At 38.3% G+C, this 19629-nt stretch overlaps 1 protein-coding gene across 2 annotated transcripts in view; it reads right to left on the reverse strand.

The window, feature by feature from the left end:
* Window positions 1-19629, reverse strand: part of SPIRE1 (spire type actin nucleation factor 1) — a 132209-nt gene that overhangs the window by 110966 nt on the left and 1614 nt on the right. For both annotated transcript variants that reach the window (XM_065831082.2, XM_071804269.1), the window contains exon 2: window positions 7981-8015. In XM_065831082.2, the coding sequence (XP_065687154.1) occupies window positions 7981-8015 (35 nt within the window). The remainder of the gene's footprint in view (window positions 1-7980; window positions 8016-19629) is intronic.

The raw sequence follows: 19629 nt of genomic DNA on the forward strand, positions 1-19629 counted from the left end.
GTACAATACAGACGAGAAGTGGGACAGGAGTCTTGAACAAGAGTGTTTAAGGCTTAGGGACAAATAAATGGAGGAGAAAAAAACATCAGCTTAACAGAATACCCCTACCTGCTTAAATGAAGCAGGAGTTAATCTACTAAGTGTGAACAGCTTGCCTTGTCCTAGTTAATTATTTAACTTCCACTTCTTGCTGAGGGTGAAGTACTAAAAGCATTACAGGTGCTTCATAATTACTACTGGTCAATAGAAGAAAGGGACATGATGAAATACACATTTAGAATTCAGTCACCCTTTTTTTTACCTGCATGTTTAATTTACACTCTGTGTTTCCCTTTGGAAAATAAAAGTATTCTACTTCACCTGCTACAACACACAGCAACACTAAATGATAACCACAGCATTCAGCACTGAATATCTTTTAGAGTCTTTCCACCACGCCATTAAGGAGAGATCTTGCAGTTTGCTTTGTTTTCCCATGATTGCCATTACAAACATGTAAGCACCAGTCAAAAAAAAAAAAAAAAAAAATCAAAGAGTTTAAGATGAAAATGTTGGCACTGGTAGCTCATGTAGAGCACAGGAACTTACCAGTTGCTAAAAAGTTCACTTTGGAACAAAAGCTCAAATGAGTTGCACTGTGTCAAGTCAAATAAAAGAGAGCACAAAACTAACAAAAACTCCTTTTTGGCTCAGTGAGCCCCAAGACAGATTCGGTACCCTCTCTGCCAACGAAAGCACGCAGCACTGCACACTCTCACGACTCGACTGCAAATCTTCCTTTGTTTAACATCTCAGCTTCTCAGGTCAAGTGATTTAGATAAAAAGCTACATGTTAGCGTTCATGTGAAGAAAAACATTTAGTCATAAGCACACAAAAAAAGAAGTTTTGAGCATGTGTTAACCAAAACCTAGAAACTAACCTAAAAAAAAAAAACAACATAGTGTTTTCAACAGTTTGTTTTGTGCTGCTCTCACTGTATACTAGAATAGGCCTTATGATCTTCGAATGCCCATTTCTGAACTGGCGACCACGACCTGCCCTGTTATTAACCTACTGAAAAAGTGTATCTGGCTAAAATTCCACTTAAGCTTTACTCTTAGTATTTTCCCTGAGTAACCTTCGGAAATCCCGTGAGGGGACACATTTCTACAAATCTCGTCCGTTCTCTTGCAGTAACAAACTTCTGCAGGTTCAGAACCAGAGGACAGCAGCTCTTCTTGCTCCCAGCAGAGATAAGATAGCAGGAGGCAGCAAAAAGAAATTAAAAGCTAAACAAAGATTAACCACACTTCCTATGTGTTCATAAAAATTCCACATGTTCATTTCCATTAGCTCAGCTATAGCTAGGAAAAAAAAAAAGCCTTTCATAATGTTACTTCCCTAAGTATTACATATATACGTGAAGTGGCTAACAAGAATTTATATGCTAAAACATGATCTGCTTTATACATGAATGGTTTGGATGAACTACATCAATATTTCTAAGCACATTCAAAGCAGGAATGTTAGAATTACTCTACGTTATTGTAAGTTATTCCTGAAAAGAGCACAGGTGTCATTAAATGAAGTAGGTGGGAGCGCTCTGGATTCACTTTATTCATAAATAACTATTTTTCTCACTTCAAATCTCTTCATTTTGAAAATACACTTACCGATATTATTAGTTTCATCTTTCAATCCTTGCTTCATTTTCTTAATAGTTAAATTTAAAAACACACATTTGCTTTTAAATTATAAATTGGGAAACTGATAGCTGGTAACTGAACTGCTGAAGTGAAATTAAGTGTTTAGCTCCCCTGAGTTTCTGTTTTCTTTGACCACTGACCAAATTAAAAAGTGATAACAAGCAATTAGGTTATCCTAGCTATGTTAAAATTAGCCTAATCTAGTAATGTATGTTATTGTTGAAATAATGCTGCTTAGATATTGAAAGGCCTTCATGCAGGAGTCAGAGAGAGCTATAGCCACCCAGAAATAAGAAAAACCTGAGATCAATTAGGAGCACACAGACAAGAGGAAAAAAAAAAAATCTCAATTGAGCCACTTTATCTCTTAAGGTGATTGAATAATCTAGTAGGATCATAACATTAAAAAAATATCTCTATGTTTATGCTTCATTAAACACCACTAATACCCACTTCAGTCAGAGGAAGTTACTCATGTCCTGCAGTGAGATAGCTACAATATCAAAAGTAGAATATCTGGAAGGAAAAATGCAGTACAAAATCAATGCAATATTGTATTCAGATACTCAACCAGCTCACCAGAATGCTCCTTGCTCTCCTAAAAAAATATGTGCTGAAGTCTGATTTCCCTTGGCTTTCCAAAAATCAAACCACCCACTGAACCTGTTCAGTACTCGCAGCTTCATCAGTGCAAGTGGAAGTGCCACGTGGATTGAAGAGGTGCAGGGAAAGAATGGCTGTAAACCACAGGAAAGATTCAAAGATACAGCTTCTCTGTGGGCTGTTGGTCTGTTATTTAACCTACATTTTATGTACTTTATTCTCATCACCTGTAAATCTTCTGCATACTTTTTACGTGGTGGATGTTGGACATCTGAGTGAATAGAGATTTTTAAAAATTGAAGTCTTAGGTTGTTTTTTGTCCCCCACAGACCAAAAAGCCAACACTATCAGGTCAAACTTACCAGAGAAATTTAATTTAGTGAACTCTGGGGGTGTATTTTACCTCAGTTTCAGAATTGCCCTAGGCAAAATCCACCAAGAAATAACAAAGAGCTTCCTCCATGCAATCACTCTAAGAACTATTATCCTGTTTCTATTCATCCCTAGAAAGCATAACCCTTGTTTGGATTATGTTTTTACTATTAACTACCTGCTACATAGCACAGAGACAGGAAAACACGGCATCTCTAACAGAAAACTCATAACTAGCAGACTTCATAGAAAAAAAAAAAATCATACAATCTCAGAAGCCTTTGAAAGATTTAGCAGACTAGAGATGTAGTAATAAATTCTGTAGCTTAAAATTTATTTCTGACAAGCAAGAGTATGAAACATAGCCCTCTCATTTCATACTGATATTCTAAACTTGTATTTTACTATATACAACAACAAAGGACAATACAAAGGGCCATTAAGTTGTAGGCACGCTAACGACATCTAAATCTTAATTTTTTCCTGGTGTTTGAATAAGCAGTCAGATTACGTTCTTGGTCTGAACAGACAGACAAACATGTCCACAGGCACTGGTCTGCTAAAAACATAGCACCTTAAAGCTAACTTATACAATAGTTACGTCAATCAGTATATTTAATCACTAAGATAGATAGGATAGCATGCCATTGATACAATAGGTATCTTCTCAAGCACAATATAATATAATCTATAGAGAAAGGGTTCTGCAAAAACTAAAGACCGGTACAAATTATCTTATTCTCCCAAAAGTCTGAGAACCCTTTCAGGGTCAGATAAACTAAGTTTGCCAACTTTCACAGTTAATCTCATGAAAAAAAACCTAAGTAATTCTGTAGTTACCACAACTACACAGGGGATATTTTTGTGCTTTGAGACTTAAAAACACAAACCAAAAAACCATCAGAAAACACAAGCGCCAACTAACTTAATGCTCCATGCTCTGCTCTTTGTGCTTTCCACAGGCAAAATGTTCCCTGGAGGGATCAAAGTTACGGCAAGAGGTAGTTTTCAACCAGCCATTATGTGAAATTGTCAGATGACCAAGGCCGAAATCTGCCTCTGGACTCTCCCCAGCTGACTGAAAGGTTCACTGCTGGCATCACTAGAATGAAGATTTTGTCATAAATCCTGTGCAACTTTAAGGCGTGTATATTATGAAGGCACATCACACCGCACTGCAAAATTACAAAGCCTTCACAAGGAACAGCTGAATTCTCTTCAAGGCTCTGGACAGATGGCAGGATTTGACTATCACTAAATCAGCTTAGTCAAATACATTATTAGTTCTCCAGCCCAATATTCATTGTGTATTCCTAATGAAATTGCTGAATGAAAAGGGCAATGTGCCAAGCTTATAGCAAGTAAACAACAGAAATCCATTTTTCTCCAAGATCAACCTCCTCCCAATGTGATGCAAACACTTACACAAATTACAAAAAAAACCACAAAGATCCTCTCGAAAAAGCAGGTCATTACAAAACCTAAATTCTACTTTTTTGTTTGTGTTCACTATTTAAGCAAGTGTCTGTTTCTCTGTGACTATGAAGTAATCCAGGAAAATCAGGAGGTCAGACTGACTGCCACAGAACCACCACATCAATGAACACACAGAATGGGCTTTCAGGTATCTACAATAACAGGTCCCTCAAAGGCTGGACATGCAGCTTCTCTGTGAGATAATTCCATCAGCAAGGGACAAGTGTTTTGCTTATCGGAACTGGCACATAATGCCCAAGCACGACTTAATGCTCGCAAGAAAAGATGTGCAATTCTATAGGGTGTTTCAAAAAGATGCACCCAATTTCAAAGCAGTATATTTCACGATGGCAACATGTTACAATTACACAAAAATTTACAAATGGTTTAATGAGTTATCAAGTTTTAGTAACCTTTTTATAAATGCTCTATATTCACTCCACTTCCTGGGGTCCCATGCGACCCATCTAACATTGAGTCAGTGCATCCATCTTTTTGAAACAGCCTGTACTTTGATTTCTGGAAGCCAGTCCTGAGTCCCTGTTAATTCTCCTCTTAACAGTGCAAGGAATCAAAAGTTTTCATAGAATTACCAGATTTGTAGCCAAGCATTCACACAGAATTTTATTTTTTCAAAGCATAATAAAAACTTATTTCGATGGTAGCCACAGTCATATCTTACTAAAAGAAACAATTCTCCTATAAAAAAAGTTTTGCCTGTCCTCCATGCAGTGACATTTCTTCTCCCTTTTCATCATAAGGTTAACGCTCAAGAAGTATTAATAAAACAAAGTAATTATCACTGTGCATGACGACCATTGTTTGCTGCAGTAATTACTCCTCAATCATAATGTTACTTCTGTGCACACTCAACAAGGATAAAAAATCAATCCTATAGGCCTGTATATGCTATATAACCCATTTTAAACGGTCTGAGTGGGTAGTGTAGGCGTGGTAGTATTTTTATGCAAAATTACAACACCTCTTTTGAAATCCTAACATTCTGTGCTATTAAATACATGCTCTCATTTTCATTAGCAAGGGAGAGATGGTTGATTTTGTTTGGATCAATACAATAAACTAACAAGTATATTCTCATTCGTACCGAAATTAACACAGTATCCTTATAACCTATATATTTATTTCCCTAAATTTTTATCTGAAATATCTCAGATAATATTTCAATATTTCAAGTTCCCAATGAAAACGTAAAAAAAAAGAGCAATTTTAGCTCCAGAGACAGGTACTATATAATTTTCACTGTATGTTAAGATTTTAAATAATTAGAGATAGATATAACTGATAGCTCATGAATAGAATTTGCATATAGAGCGCACACAGTCTCCCTAAAACATTTCTACAATTGATTCCTTTCGTGATTTGACATGAGCTGAGTGGTGTTGAACAATTTATTCACCATTGTTTGGGACAGGCTATTTAATTCATTTCTGACTTCAAAACAAATATGCGTGTATCTTTATATTAGCATACATACTGGTTAAGTACATTAATCACAGACAACAGGCCTGTGCTCAGTTAGGTGGGTCTTTTCAAATACACGGCAATTAAACCCTCCTACGTATGAATCATATAGCGTTCACTGAATACTTTCTGTATGAGTACTAAATGTTTACAAATGAGGCTGGCATATTTTATATAATCTTCACCATCTCGGCCGAGACAAGGAAGGAGCGCTGTCATTACATACGTAGCAGAGTCATCGGCAGATGCAGATTAAATAAAGTCACCTTATTCCTTACTCCCATCTTCCCATTATGGCCGCTGGACTCTGACCTTGACACACCACTCGTATTGCTAAGTTGAAATCAATGGTGTACCAGTTCAGGGTAGTCTACATGTTTTGCAAAAACATTACAACTGTTATTAGTTGCGATTTTAAGAAGTTTCCCACATATTTTAATACGTTCAACCAGGCCGCACTCTTTTCCACAGGAATAAAAACAGTGAGATGGGCTGTCGCTGCTGAATTCCGAGTTCTGAAAAACACAAACATCATCAACTCCAAGCCTAAAGCTGCAGCCCCAAAGGAATTTTGGAGGAGGAAAAAGCCACTGACTCCTTCATAACCTCCTTCAAAATGACAAGGATAAACAGAAGAGTCAAAATGCTAATGGTCGCAGTGCTGCTTATGAGAGACAATTTAAAATGAAGCCTCTGTCTCATGGGAAATTCTAATCTGCTTTTCTTTCCAGCTATCAACAAAAAAATATTTTAGAAATATCAAAATTTAAAAACTGTTTTCCCAGGAAAGCTTAAGTATAGCATATGCAGCTGGCTCTCACTAGACATTTTCATTTGAAACAAAAGGACTTTTACTTTCCCAAAATGAAATATTTTATATTTTGTTAAAAATATTTTAACAGGTTTATTATTATCTGTATTTCTAGTGTTAGGGCCTTTCATTTCCTTCCATTAAAAAACACAAAGCAAAATTGTAAACAATATTTAGTATGCAAAGCAAATGACACACTAGATTATCGTTTGTAAATAAAATACTAGATTTATGAACTGAGATTTTACAAATGCTGAAACAAAACCAGGATGCATTTGCTGAAACTGAACACATAAAAACACAAGATGTGCCTACTTCCAATTTCTGTACACACATCAGTTAGGAATTACTCCTTGCACCGTATCCTGCAGAAAGAACACTTCCTTTTCCTGTTGTTATAAATACTTGCAAAAAACAAGATGGTTTTGGCATTTTACCATTTGTAGTTGAATTAGCTGTTTTTTCATTTTGTCTTTAACCAGCTGTTTATATGTACAAACCGTTCAGTAACGGCAGTTTGTCACCTTCATATATATTATTGATGAGAAAACAGACAACCCACCAATTAAGATGCAGGCACTTGCCCCATCTCCAGGCTCAGCCTGAGGTACCGATAGAATCACTGAAGTAGAAACTCAGTTTTACATTTCAAAGAAAGTTCAAAGGCAGTGAGAAAAGACTGCCCTGCAAAAGACACAGAAATTGTATTTATTGCTGGAAAAGTTTATTTAAGGAGTAGACTACATTATTTACTCTGTATGACAATAAAAATTATACTATGAGTCCACATCTTGTTCAACAAGACATTCTCCTTAGTTTTCCTTTCAGTCTTGGATTAAGTCTATGAATCTGACAAAATGATAGTTTGGACATTCTTAGAACACCAGTCACAGCTTAGTATCAAAGACAGAGTCAAATAATGGTCAAGCTATAAACCAAGCAGACTTAACTCGATTTGTGGTTCTGTAGCTACCCCAGCAAGACATAAAACAACGTTTCTTGGCCCTCAAAATATTGCCAAGTGATAAAAGAAATAAAAGTATTTGAAACTGGGATGTCTTTAGATGGACAAGCAACTCTGAGACCACTTATCTTCTCTGCTTCCACCCAAATTCTTGGGTTGTTAAAAATCACCAAACCAGTCCATTAACACTGAGTATTTATTCCCTGACCTACTAGTGCTTCCTAAAGAATTCAGAGAATTTATCCAACAGAAATTATTTAAATAAAATATTCTGTGGGGGAAAAAAAAAAAGGTACTTTAAAGAAAATAATATCAAATGAGATCACATTGGCTGCATAACGTATCTTCAACCTTGCTCTTGGAAAATCACGTGGCCTTTCCTCTGTTTCTGAATGTGAGACCAAATATTCCATGCTAAGACACATTTATGCAGCTGTTACTGAAAGTCATAAATACAATACACATTTCACAGTACAACTTTGCAATGACAAGTCCACACAATAAACGTACCACATTACACTCTAAGTTAATGAAAAACAGCTGAGCTAAATCAGCACTAGTAGAGAACACAGAATACTTCACTCACCTCCATTTCTGTGCAGTGTAAAGGGCCCGATGTGTCTGTAATTGGAAAAAAGATAAAGTTTCAGATTAAGTAAAAGACAATTAACAAATAAAAAAATAAAAACTTGAGTAACCTTTTTTGAGTAATCGCCAAATATGATTTGCCTTACTTTATTCATACATTTCAATAACAGTGCTATTATGTATGCATCACAGAATTCACAAGAAGGCAGCCCTGCCCTCTTTATTTGGATTCTTCACAATACTCCCTTTTTAAAATATGTCTTCAACGCCTGGCTTCATTATTTAAATTGTGTGACTGATGCTTGGCCATGGAGGGAACATGAAAACATGTTGGCTTCAATTAAGCAGCAGCAAATAATTATTTCAAGAGAGAAAAACAACTTTAATTCATAAACCAGGGAAAAGCCAGTGTTTCATCTGATACTTCTGGGATATCAAAGAGTTCAACAACACAAAGTTCAAGGAAATTAAAGTCAAAACATCACTGTAATATTTTTGTAAGTCCCCTCTTGTCAATTTTTGCATTTTCTCTGAGTTGAGAAACAACACTTTGGTATTTCTGAATTGTTTTAGCAGATTGAAATCTCAATTTTCTCAAAGACAAAACACTTTGGTAAAAAAGTTTAAATGGCTTGACAGCTTATAAAACATAAGACTGAAATTTCACAGCATATTAGGAAAGTACAATTTCACTATGATCAGCAAGATTATAATTTCATATTAATAGTTCATATCAAAGTAGGGTGAAGTAATTCTGACAGGAAGATGTTCTGTTGGAAAACTGACATTCAAATAAGCCAAGTATTCTACAGAAACATATCCCTTTCAAAGGGGAGCTACCCAAAACTTTCATTTCCAAACACACAGATATTGAATTTTACTCTTTTTGTCTTTGCTTTTTGGCTGCACCGCACCCACACTGCTTGTTTAAGATTTGTGACTCTGGGCCTGACGGGACTCACCCTTAGGAAATGCATGGCACGATTTTGAGTCCCCATGCACTCAAAAACTAGAACGGTGCGTGTTTGCTTGCCTGTGTGTACAATGAGAGCATTATGTTACAAGCAATAGTTGCTGAACGTTACCCAGTGTAGCTGTAGGATTTACTGGAATAGTTCTGAAGAGCCTGCAATTTGTAGCCATAAGTGGAAGGACTGTTTTATCAGATTGCCCGGCAAGCCCAAGGAAGCTCAACCAACTGGTTAGCATAATGTTTGCACAGAGGAGCAACCAACTTAATACATTAAATCTGAACAGCATGCAAAAACTGTCGGCACTAGGAAAGAGTCACCTGCTGAGAAAAAGATTAATTTTTCATATTGAACTGCTCACCTTCCCCTTGAAACTAAAGGTCAAACACATCTTGGATGAATTGGGAATATCCACCAAACCTTGTGAAAGTTGCTGACCGTCATTTTGAGCCGCTGCCAATGCCAGCAGAATGCTCAGCACTAGTGCCTTGACTTCAAAATGAAGAACACACGAGCGGCTTTAAAAGGCAGTTTTTCCATCACGTATCATCTGTTCAAAAGGACTGGTGATTCTGGTTGATTCACTTCAAGATCCATGTAAGAGACATATTTTGTCTTTCAAATGGTAAAAACATTCGTGTGATTGTTATAAATCACAAATGGGAGAAATCTGCTGAGAACTTTTTTGAAATAACCCTACATTTATTAGCAGATTTATGAACACTAGGGGCTACTTCTGTTAAACTCAAATGACAGATGACCAGAACAACATACCTCCACGATACAAGATGCTGTAAGATCAAATCACAGAAATGTAGTCAAGATGGGGAGGGGGGCGGGGAGGGGGAGAAGTGTGCTGTCTCTTTTGGAAAAAAATACTATTTTTTAAAAGTTACTGCTTCAGAAAAAAGTAGTAATTTTAAACCTAGAATGATGCAAGGGCATACAGAAAGCCACCAATGTTTGCAATCACTGATAATTTAAAATAACCTGACTTGCATCTCTGACAGTCTAATGGAGCAGGAGTCAAACTGTCTATTATAATAGATCCTCTCAGTAGCACAGACGCAAAGTATTAATTACTACACCTCACGGCAACACTGAGATTCTATGAAGATCCTTTTAATAGAAGTCTTAACCCATTCCTGAAGCACAAAACAAATTAAAGAGCCCAGACCAAAATGAGTAAGGTAAAAATTGTGAAGAAATAGTAAGAAGCTTATGTCACAGCCCCTTTGACATATCTTCTTTGATAAACTTCCATGAAGGCTTGTTTTCAAGGAAAAGCACTCAAACTTTGAAAACCTTCCTTAATTCATATATGGTACCATCAAAATTCACTACCACTTTCAGAGCAAATCATAATTAAATTTTTGTTTTATTATAAAAAAATGTAAACATCTTAAACTGGATTACTTATTCCTATTACTTGTGAAGTGGGCAACAACACAAGAGAAAGGGCAACATTTATACCAACGCTTTTAAAAGCAATAGTGTTGTCATGATTCCACGTGCTTGGAGGAAAGGAGGAGTAACGAGCAGTTTAAGTCCAACTTAAATGCACCGCGGACAGTACTCCAGACAGCTGCAACCTGCTGACTTACAACATTTTAATATGATATTCCGCGTTATGGTAATTACTAACCATACTGTAAGAAACATTTAACAAAGAACTGTTGTTTCTACATAACTGAGGACCTGGTGCCTGACCCCAGCAGGGGGAAAGGACCGAGAGACATGGGACTATGAATTCTTAATGTAATACACAGCCGGAATATGTACTGACACCTGTATACATACTGACACCTGTATTGATAAGTTAATTTGGGGAGAAGTGTAGCCAAAGTACCAGGAATCCATATCTTAAATAGACTGATAAGGGGAAGGGTAGTGTGTGCATTGGGATAGTCTGTAAACCCTGAAGTACCCACCCAATGGGGAACAGGGGATGGAAATTGTGGCTGGGATTTTGGGGAGATATAAGCAGGAGCTTTTTGCCCTATTAGGTGTGCCTGCCTTTAGGTAGAACACCCGGTCTTGCAAAATCGTTATTAAAATATGTTTTGCTGAGACATCCTGCCTGGGCCTATAATATTTGCAAAAGAATGGTTTCCTACAATACCATTCCATATCCCTCTGTACCTTGAGTCCAGCTATATACTTAACAGATTTCCCTGAGCTGTTTGCAGTGACTTATCAGCTCATTCCTTTGGGAATCTCGAGACCAGCATTAACAGTACTGGCCCAAGAAACATGCACTTACTGCATCTATCAAAGCTGAAATGACTCTGCTTTTGTACGGCCGATGCAAGCCAGTTTACTTATAGTGGTTTTACTTATACTGACTGAGAGTAGAAATTTCTTCTCTCTTCAGTTGATATGGCTGAAAAAGCAAAAGCTTTGAAATGTAGCCAAGGGCCATACTTAGGCTATATTCTCTGCAAGAAGCCATGGAATAGTCTCTGCCTGTAAGCAGTATTAAGCACTTATCTGGTAAACAGGGGAAGACTTAAAAATAATTTAAGCTGCTGCTTCTTAACACAGATCCAGACTTCACAACCATTCAACTAGATATTAATCTGTGTAGCATTTTCACCACTCCTACTGACAAAAAATTTCAACGGTATTTTTCCATGACAGCTTTCCAACAGTGACTAATGCATTCATTACTAGTAAGTAGCATAACTAACTGTCAAGTTAACTTCAATTTATAAACAATCTGCAATTTGGAAGATTAGATGATTGTCTGAATGAAAAAAAATGCACAGTTTTTGCAAGAAGGACTGAAACTTAAATTAGAGGTTTCCTAGATCTCTGAAAACAATCTTTAAAGAGACATATTTGCTGCCAGAAAGAAAAAGCCCCAAACCTTCACAGTCATTTTTCATTCCTCAAAATTTCTATTTGAAAATTATTCTTATTTCAAACCCTCAACAAGAGGAGTTATGCCAAACTTACATCATGCATTAGGGCACACTGACTCATTCCTCAAGGCAGGAGCTTCGGGCTGCTGGTTAGACAGCGAAAAATAATTATTTTCTCAAAAATATCTCACAATGCTGTTAAAAAAAGGACCATGGTCAATTTCTCTATAGCCTGTGCTTCACTGAAGCCCAATTTAAAAGGTCATGGTTAGAAATGGTCTTCATAGATACAAGAACAAATAGCAAGGATATCAAGTACTGCTGCCCATAGTAAGAAGCATAAATTGAACACCAAAATTTAAAAGCAAAATAGATAATTCAGTACGTTAAAGTGGACGGACACAGGATATTTGTAAGAACACATGCAGAATGTGCAAAACCATTTCCACTCCACTATCCAAAGAAAAATTAAGTAATGTGACACCAGAATCACACAGCCGCTGTTTCAGCTGTAATCAGCTACTCCAAGAGCCTCAGCTCATCGCAGCTTAGAGCCTCAGAGCACCTTCCAGCCTTCCTCTAATGCCTCAGACTCCTCTGCATAGATCCAAAAGCATTTGCTTCCAGCCAGCTTCTTGCAGAATCGAAATTATCAGCACTGATTTTTCAGGCAATAGTGTAGCTGACATATACACTGGCAACAAACCCCAAACTTACTTCATGCTTAAGACTAATATTCTAATTAAACACCACATTTCTTCAGGTTTTGGGTGAAATCAAGCTGCTATTTCCATGATAGCAGAACTCAAGCTGCTGTCAGGAAAGAGAGTCACTGCCCAGACGTACTGGAGGACAGTGGAAAACGTGGCTGAAGAAGGAACACAGGGGCTAATAGAAGGAAAGGGAGCAAAGGAGAACACAGGAGTCTAACTCAAGATCCTTAAATTGAACACTCTTTAGTCAAGCCCCCACATTAACACATTGAATAGGTATTTGCTTTCTAGCTTTTTTGTCTTCAAGAGGCACTGTAGCTAGAATAGTGGGCTTTTCCCCACCCTTAAGAGAACAAGGAACTCCTCAAAAAAAAAAAAAAAGTGTGGGGGGAAGTTCAGACTCACATTTAATCATCTGATTGCAGGAACTGGAGCATTAGTTACCAACTCTGACACGGCTGTCAATACAAGAGTCAAGATTAGTACCAATAAAAGGGAAAGAATGAAGAAAGCAAAGGCAAACAAGCAACATAAGGAAAAAGAGATGGGTACGCAAAGAACAGGATTCATAATTAAATGATGGGAGAGGGAAATATTGATGTAGCAGGAGTGAGCCAGACTTCTGGCAGAGGATGGATATTACAACATAAACAGAGGAGGACAGAGAAATCTTGCATGATAAACAGGAAAAGAAAAAAAAATGAAAAAGACAAAGACAAATATAGGTAAAGCTTAGGAGTAAGAGGAATCAGGCTGCAAGGGAAGGTCAAAAGTGAGGACATGAGGAAGCAGAAAGAGGCAGACTGGATGAGGAGGAGTAAACACAGACCCCCTCAGAGCAGCATCCAAAGAGACCCATGTTTTTAAGTAGAATACTTGGGCGTGGAAGATCAACACATCCTTCCATTAAACTGTAATTGGAAGGCAACAAGAAATCGGATGAGTTTTCACAGCTTGTGGCTTTTTGGATCGAAGTTGTGATTTCTGTATCAGCCTACAGCTGATGATTTAGAAACGGTACACCTCATTCTTCTACTTGGGAGAGGAAAAGAGAAAGAAATTTCTAAGAAAATACAAGGAAAATTCTTAGAGAGGTTACTACACCAAAGGTGTCCAGGACTTTCCTTCCCTGTGTCAGTCTTCTTTCATGCCTTCATCTTTCTCCATTTAACACTTCACTGAAGCTACTCCTCATTTCATACAGTCAAAAGCAATCCTCTTGCACATTGCAAAAAGCAAAGGTAATCACTGAAAGGTCTTTGTTAATACCAAGTTACATTTTGTAATAAAAAATATTTTAAAATAATATTATTTAATTCCAAATTAACAAATTAGTTCTACTTCCTAAGATATAATTAAAAGGTCATTCTTCATCTTGTTGCATTTCTACTCTGCACAAGGAAACTGGCTGTGGTTACCATACAGCTCTTTCCATGTTCCACTGCTTGCCCTCTTTAGCAAACTCTTAGGTTTACCTAGAGATCACTTTATTTTTTTTTAATTCTAAGACAAATGCTGTGGTAAATAAGCATCTCCAAGTGTTGCCGAGCTCTACTTGTAGCCGTCAGTCTCGTCTGCAGATGCTTAACCACAGATACTACACTCACTTTCCTCTGGCCTGTCCAGATAGCAACCCTTTCCAAAAAGCGCAAATTTGCAGAGTTCATGTGTCTCTCTCTTTTTTTTGTTTTCTTTTTTTAAAGGAACAAAAGTACTGTTACTCTAATCATATTCTAATTTTTCCTGGTGCTAGAGGCTTGCTCATTCAACAGGTATGTGTGCTTGTGGCAGAATTCTGACTCCAGTAAGTCAGCAGTAGTTTCTACCATCATGTTTGATGAACCCAGACTTTCAAGCAGGTTACATGCTTTCTAAATTGATAACACAGCACTGTAGGATCTGTTAAGAACTTTCATCAGCTGTTAACAAACTCTCTCAAGTAAATTAAAAAGTACTTTTCTTAATTCTTCTCTACCTCAGCTATGTCTTTGCAGTCTTGTATTTACCCTGTACAAACTGACTTATCTCTTTTTGTTCCTCTTAAAGTGGACAGTAATAAAATCCAATAACATACTCATAGTTGCATGTGTCACGCAAGCTAGCTTAAGGTTTTATCAGGAACAATATTAGTTTTGTCTCTTTATGGGATCCAATGCTGTAATGTGATAAATTCATTCAGAAACAAAGAATGAACACCTTCCAGTTTCCTTTTAACAGACATTACGGAAAAGCTTTCCCACGTCTGTTCACTGCCAGCATGGGTCCAGGATGTTATGTACCTCTAATCCTCTTGTCACCTGCAACATACCTATGGCACACTTGGCAAAGGCAACCACGTTCAGGTCAGACCCATTCACAACGCTGCTCCTGCGTGGGTTGTTTTCACTGCCCGTCGCTCTGATCACATCGTGCTCTCTGCATCATCCTGTTAAAGGCGTTCGCTCGCTCTCCCTCCATCACATCATACACCGCTACTGTCTTTGTTTTCAAAGCCCTTCTTGTGCTACTCCAGTCCTAACCATCACCCCATCCCCTCTCACTAGGTACTATGGTGTAAACTGTCACCTCCAGCCCCTGAAGTTGGACTACATTACACAGGCAGCCCTGTTCTTTCTCCAGTGATGCCCCATAGGGACACGATATTAACTCTCTGCAACATCATGGCAGATGTCTCATTTTTCACTCTACTCTTCAGTCACAGTTAACAATGACAACCACAATTCCGCTTTCCTTTCTACAGCAACATTTTTATTGCACTAGTCAAGAAAACCTCCATTAAATTACAAATGTGTTATGTTTCACTTCAAGCCATTACGAACATCAGGAGCCCACAATTCCTAAGAGTTCTTTGCTCTCAAGTTTTCCTTAGGAACAAAGGCAGATTTCAGACAACACCAAATTAGTTTTTATTCCTTCACTGCCTACTTGCCATTTTCAACATCTCTGCATAAAAATAGAGGTAACTGTGGGCAACTTCCTTCCATTTCTTTTGTGCAAGCATTTGGAATATGCCTTTTGTTTGGCTGGGTTTTTTTTTTCCTCCGGAGACATTATTTTTGTTACGCTGGGATCTTTTCTTTGCTTATTTTGTCCTCCCCCACCAGAGCTGTCTACAATAGGGTCCCTACCCATCTGCCTACGTTCACAGAGCACCCATGTAATCCCAGTGCATCAGCATAAGCCACAACTGGAAGCCTTCCAGTTGACCCTTAGGTACTGGGAACCACACTGACGGCAGACAGCCTGACACAAAGAAGGCCTAAGCTTTCCCTCTTCCACAGATCAGCAAAGCAAGCGAGCAAGCAACTCACCGAGGCTCCTCTCTGCTGTCCGGTGACATTTTCTTCCTATCTCGACTTCCAACATTAACATATCTATATATCTCAAAACTCTTGCAGGAAAAGGTGAGGTTTAACACATCAAACCTTACTGGTTTTAAATACATATGTTTTTGAATACCCTTGAACAAAATCTGAATTCAGAACATAGTTAACTCTTAATTCTAGAGGTACTATTTATTGTAGCCGTATTCATAGCAATACCTGTTTTGAAATTTAAACAGCAAGCAAGGCTACTCGTATTCATTATTTTTCAAAAGGGTCGACAAAATTAGAAGCAAAATGTCAGTACATTCATTTTCCTCTAAAAATCCTGCATATTTTTCCTCGGTGCTCTACAAGAGACTGACAGATGAGAAAGTCTTGATGCACACAAGCTAAATTTGCATTTACTCGTGCTATATTTCTCCACGCTACCTTCCAATACCTGGGCACACCAAAGTGTAAGAAGGACATGAAAGTCATTAAAACTGCCAAGACACTGTAAGCTCTTCCTTTCCAGTGTGTCTCATCCTCAGCCCTCTGAGTCCCGTGAACGCCACCATGCAGTCAGTTTCTCTGTGATCTTTTTGAGGCAAAGCCAGAACACTCCATGCACCATGACCTCCTGCTGAATGCCTGGCAGATTTCCAAGAGAAAAATCTGCATAGGACTTGCTTCTGATAGAACCAGCAGTAATTTCCTTCTTGTGCTTTCTCCTCTGGACAAGGCAGAAGGGCCACTGACACTACCCGCAGGAGACAGAGGAAAGGCCGAGGAGAACCACACACATTCCAGCCCTCAACAGCCAGCAGATGGATACTGACACAGTTTGGTTTTCCAGCTACCTGCCCTTGCCCCTTTTTGAGATCCTCAGGGCTGTCTCTCTTCAGGAACTCAGTGCAATGCCCAAAAATCAGCGTCTGCCTTTGCAAAATCATGGACCTGGTGCTGACAAAACATGTGAGGAAGACTCTGGGTTTCTCCAAGCCTGCTCATCCCTGCAGGAGGGAGACGGCACAGCCGGCACCCTGAGAAGGAAGAGCCACTTATCCAACTCATAGTGACAACACAACCCCAACAAAACAGCCTTCCATGCCCCAGGGCATTCTGCTGCAGCTACGTAGTCAACTGCCAGCTCCTGTGCAGATTTTCTACTCCTTTATCTATTACTTCATTATTGCTTCAAGTTTAAAAAAAATGCTCATAAGTACCATTCCACAAGAAAAGCTTGGAGGAACCAAACCATGTGTTTACACCAAGCATTTTAGCTCTTTCAGAAGTTATTTTTTATTGCATCTGGCACTTTACTGGATGCCACTATTAGTTCATTTAATATAAATTGCACGGAACAAAGAGAATTTTAAAACACCCATTAGGTAAAATACATTCTACACTGTATCTCCAATTTCATCGTGGGTATTTCTAAGCAACCCACATTTCTGTGGTATTCAGACGTCAGACAGTTACAATGATTCATACTAAGAAGACCACAGTGAGCTCCTCATTTTTCGCACATTCATGCTTATTCCTTACTCACTTTAGTTGTGGCAAAACGGTAAGTTCTGCAACACATAGTGAAAACATCGCTTCGTGAGCATCTCTGAAACAGACTCCGTGACACAGCTGTGTTCACTCCCGACTTCGCCCGAGCCCCCACTGACAGGCATGACTGATCACATCGTTCTTCACCATCCCAAACAAAGCCTGAATGTTTGCTACCCAAAGACACCATTCTTCGGGGACTCCTTTATTTGCCCACACAGGATTCTGCTGTTTGCAAAAACAGAAACTAACAGCCGATATTTGTTCCTGTGAATTATCCAAAAACCTATGCGCCAACCTACAGCTATACATTTTTTGATGTATGGCTAGAACAAAATAGCTTTACAGCTCAGAGCATTAACCCACAGAACCCTTATTGCTCTTCCAAACCTCCTGACACAGGCATTTAAACCTAAGTTGTCTGAAATACAAATGCAGGAAAACAATTAGCAGGAATCGTTCTAGGTCCTCCTCTTTCCAGGGATTCAGGTAATATCAATGCTTACATGAAAACGAACAGCTGAGCAACATTTTCATTCTTAATCTTTTAACTTCGACTTAACCAAAACCTTATTGATTAAAAACAAAACAAAACCATTAAATATTAATAGAACACATAGATAAAACTGGAAAGATCTCAAAATCAGCCTCTGGGTTTGGTTAAGCATGGGTATCCAACTACAAGGTTGTTTTTCTGCCTCAGTATCAGTGAAAGTCATCTTTGTTTCATATCTCAAGGACATTTTCTTCTATTTCTAAATATTTTTACTTGAAATGTCAAGTATTGCGCATTAATCATAAAACTGATTCACAAGAAACAGCTTTGGAAAAGTACCATCGGTTTCTACATAATCAGCATTTAAGAAAACTTTAATTTGTATCTCAAGAGCAAAATGAACATGGCCAAACAGCTTCAGGGCCTATGCTACAATGTGCTGCTCCCCAAGCCATAGCACCGGGGAAATACTGCTTCTTAGACTCTCATTCCTAATAAGCAGAATACACAAGCCTAAGAATAAATACCTCTTCAAGAGGCTCAAGCTGAAACCGGCTCAGAAAGCTAATCATCACCTAAGGACACTGCAGTGAGCAATAAGGGAAAGAACTGGGACAGTTCAAAAGATGCCAAGGAGAAGCAAGCTTACTGTCACCTCTTCAATATTCAGGGTAGTGAATTACCAATATGTGCTGTATCACATACATGACACTTCCAGTGAAAACCTCCTACAGGTTTCACAAACCAAAGAAGAATGAAGGCCAACTGATTAGGACCACCACCTTTGTTTCATGTTGTTGACAGTTACTGCCAAAACCACACAAAATCCTTTGTGAAAGCTTGAAGGCTGAGCAATAGCCTATATTGTAGAAGCTTATCCAAAGTCAGGAAGACTAGGAAGATGCAGGGCAGGGAGAGGAATTCTGCCTCCTTTCAAATCCAGGTGCCTACCAGCCTGCAGCTGATGCAAAAGTAGGATCTCCAAGTATGGTCTAGGAATGGACATCTGGCAGAAGCCTCCCCTCCTCCTCTTTCCTATTATCCACACTGGAGGGGGTACTCTCCCTGGGATATCTCCTGCCTCATGCTTCCCTGGGAGGTCTTAGCCAACTCGTTATCTTTATACATATATATATATATATACACACACATACATACATGCACTCTCTAAGATTTTCAAGAAAGAAGCACACATACATGGTATTAACTGATATACAACAGGACACATACAATAATAAGGTTAAAATTTATATATATAGGAGAAAAATAGTCAAGGTTGGAAGATTTTTAAAAAAGGTCTCCAAAAGATACAAATGCAGTATCAACATACACAGGTTCGCACATGTTAAATAAAACATTTTAAAAGACTAATGTAGATGTAGCATGCAGCTTTAGCATGTACTAAACACACTGGATGTCAGTGAGGGTCCTGAACTTCAGATCCAGATATATCCAAGACCCTCCTACAGGCCACTAAAGATGTACTGTAAAAGGAAATAGAATAAGCCCACAAATAACAAGAAAAAAGCAACAAAAGAAAAAAATACATAGTAAATCAATGTATTTCCTACAGTAAGAGAAAGGAAGGAATGATTCTGATATCATGTCAAAACACAGTAAGTACAAGCAGCACACAATAAGCAGTCCAGAAGTCTTCAGGGCTCTTGTGACATGCAGATGCCTTGGTCAGGAAAGCATTTTCCTGGAACTTCTGGGTGTTGGTCTGGCATTTCATTAACAT

The sequence above is a fragment of the Patagioenas fasciata genome, chromosome 2 (genome assembly GCF_037038585.1).
Source record: "Patagioenas fasciata isolate bPatFas1 chromosome 2, bPatFas1.hap1, whole genome shotgun sequence".
Taxonomy (NCBI): domain Eukaryota; kingdom Metazoa; phylum Chordata; class Aves; order Columbiformes; family Columbidae; genus Patagioenas; species Patagioenas fasciata.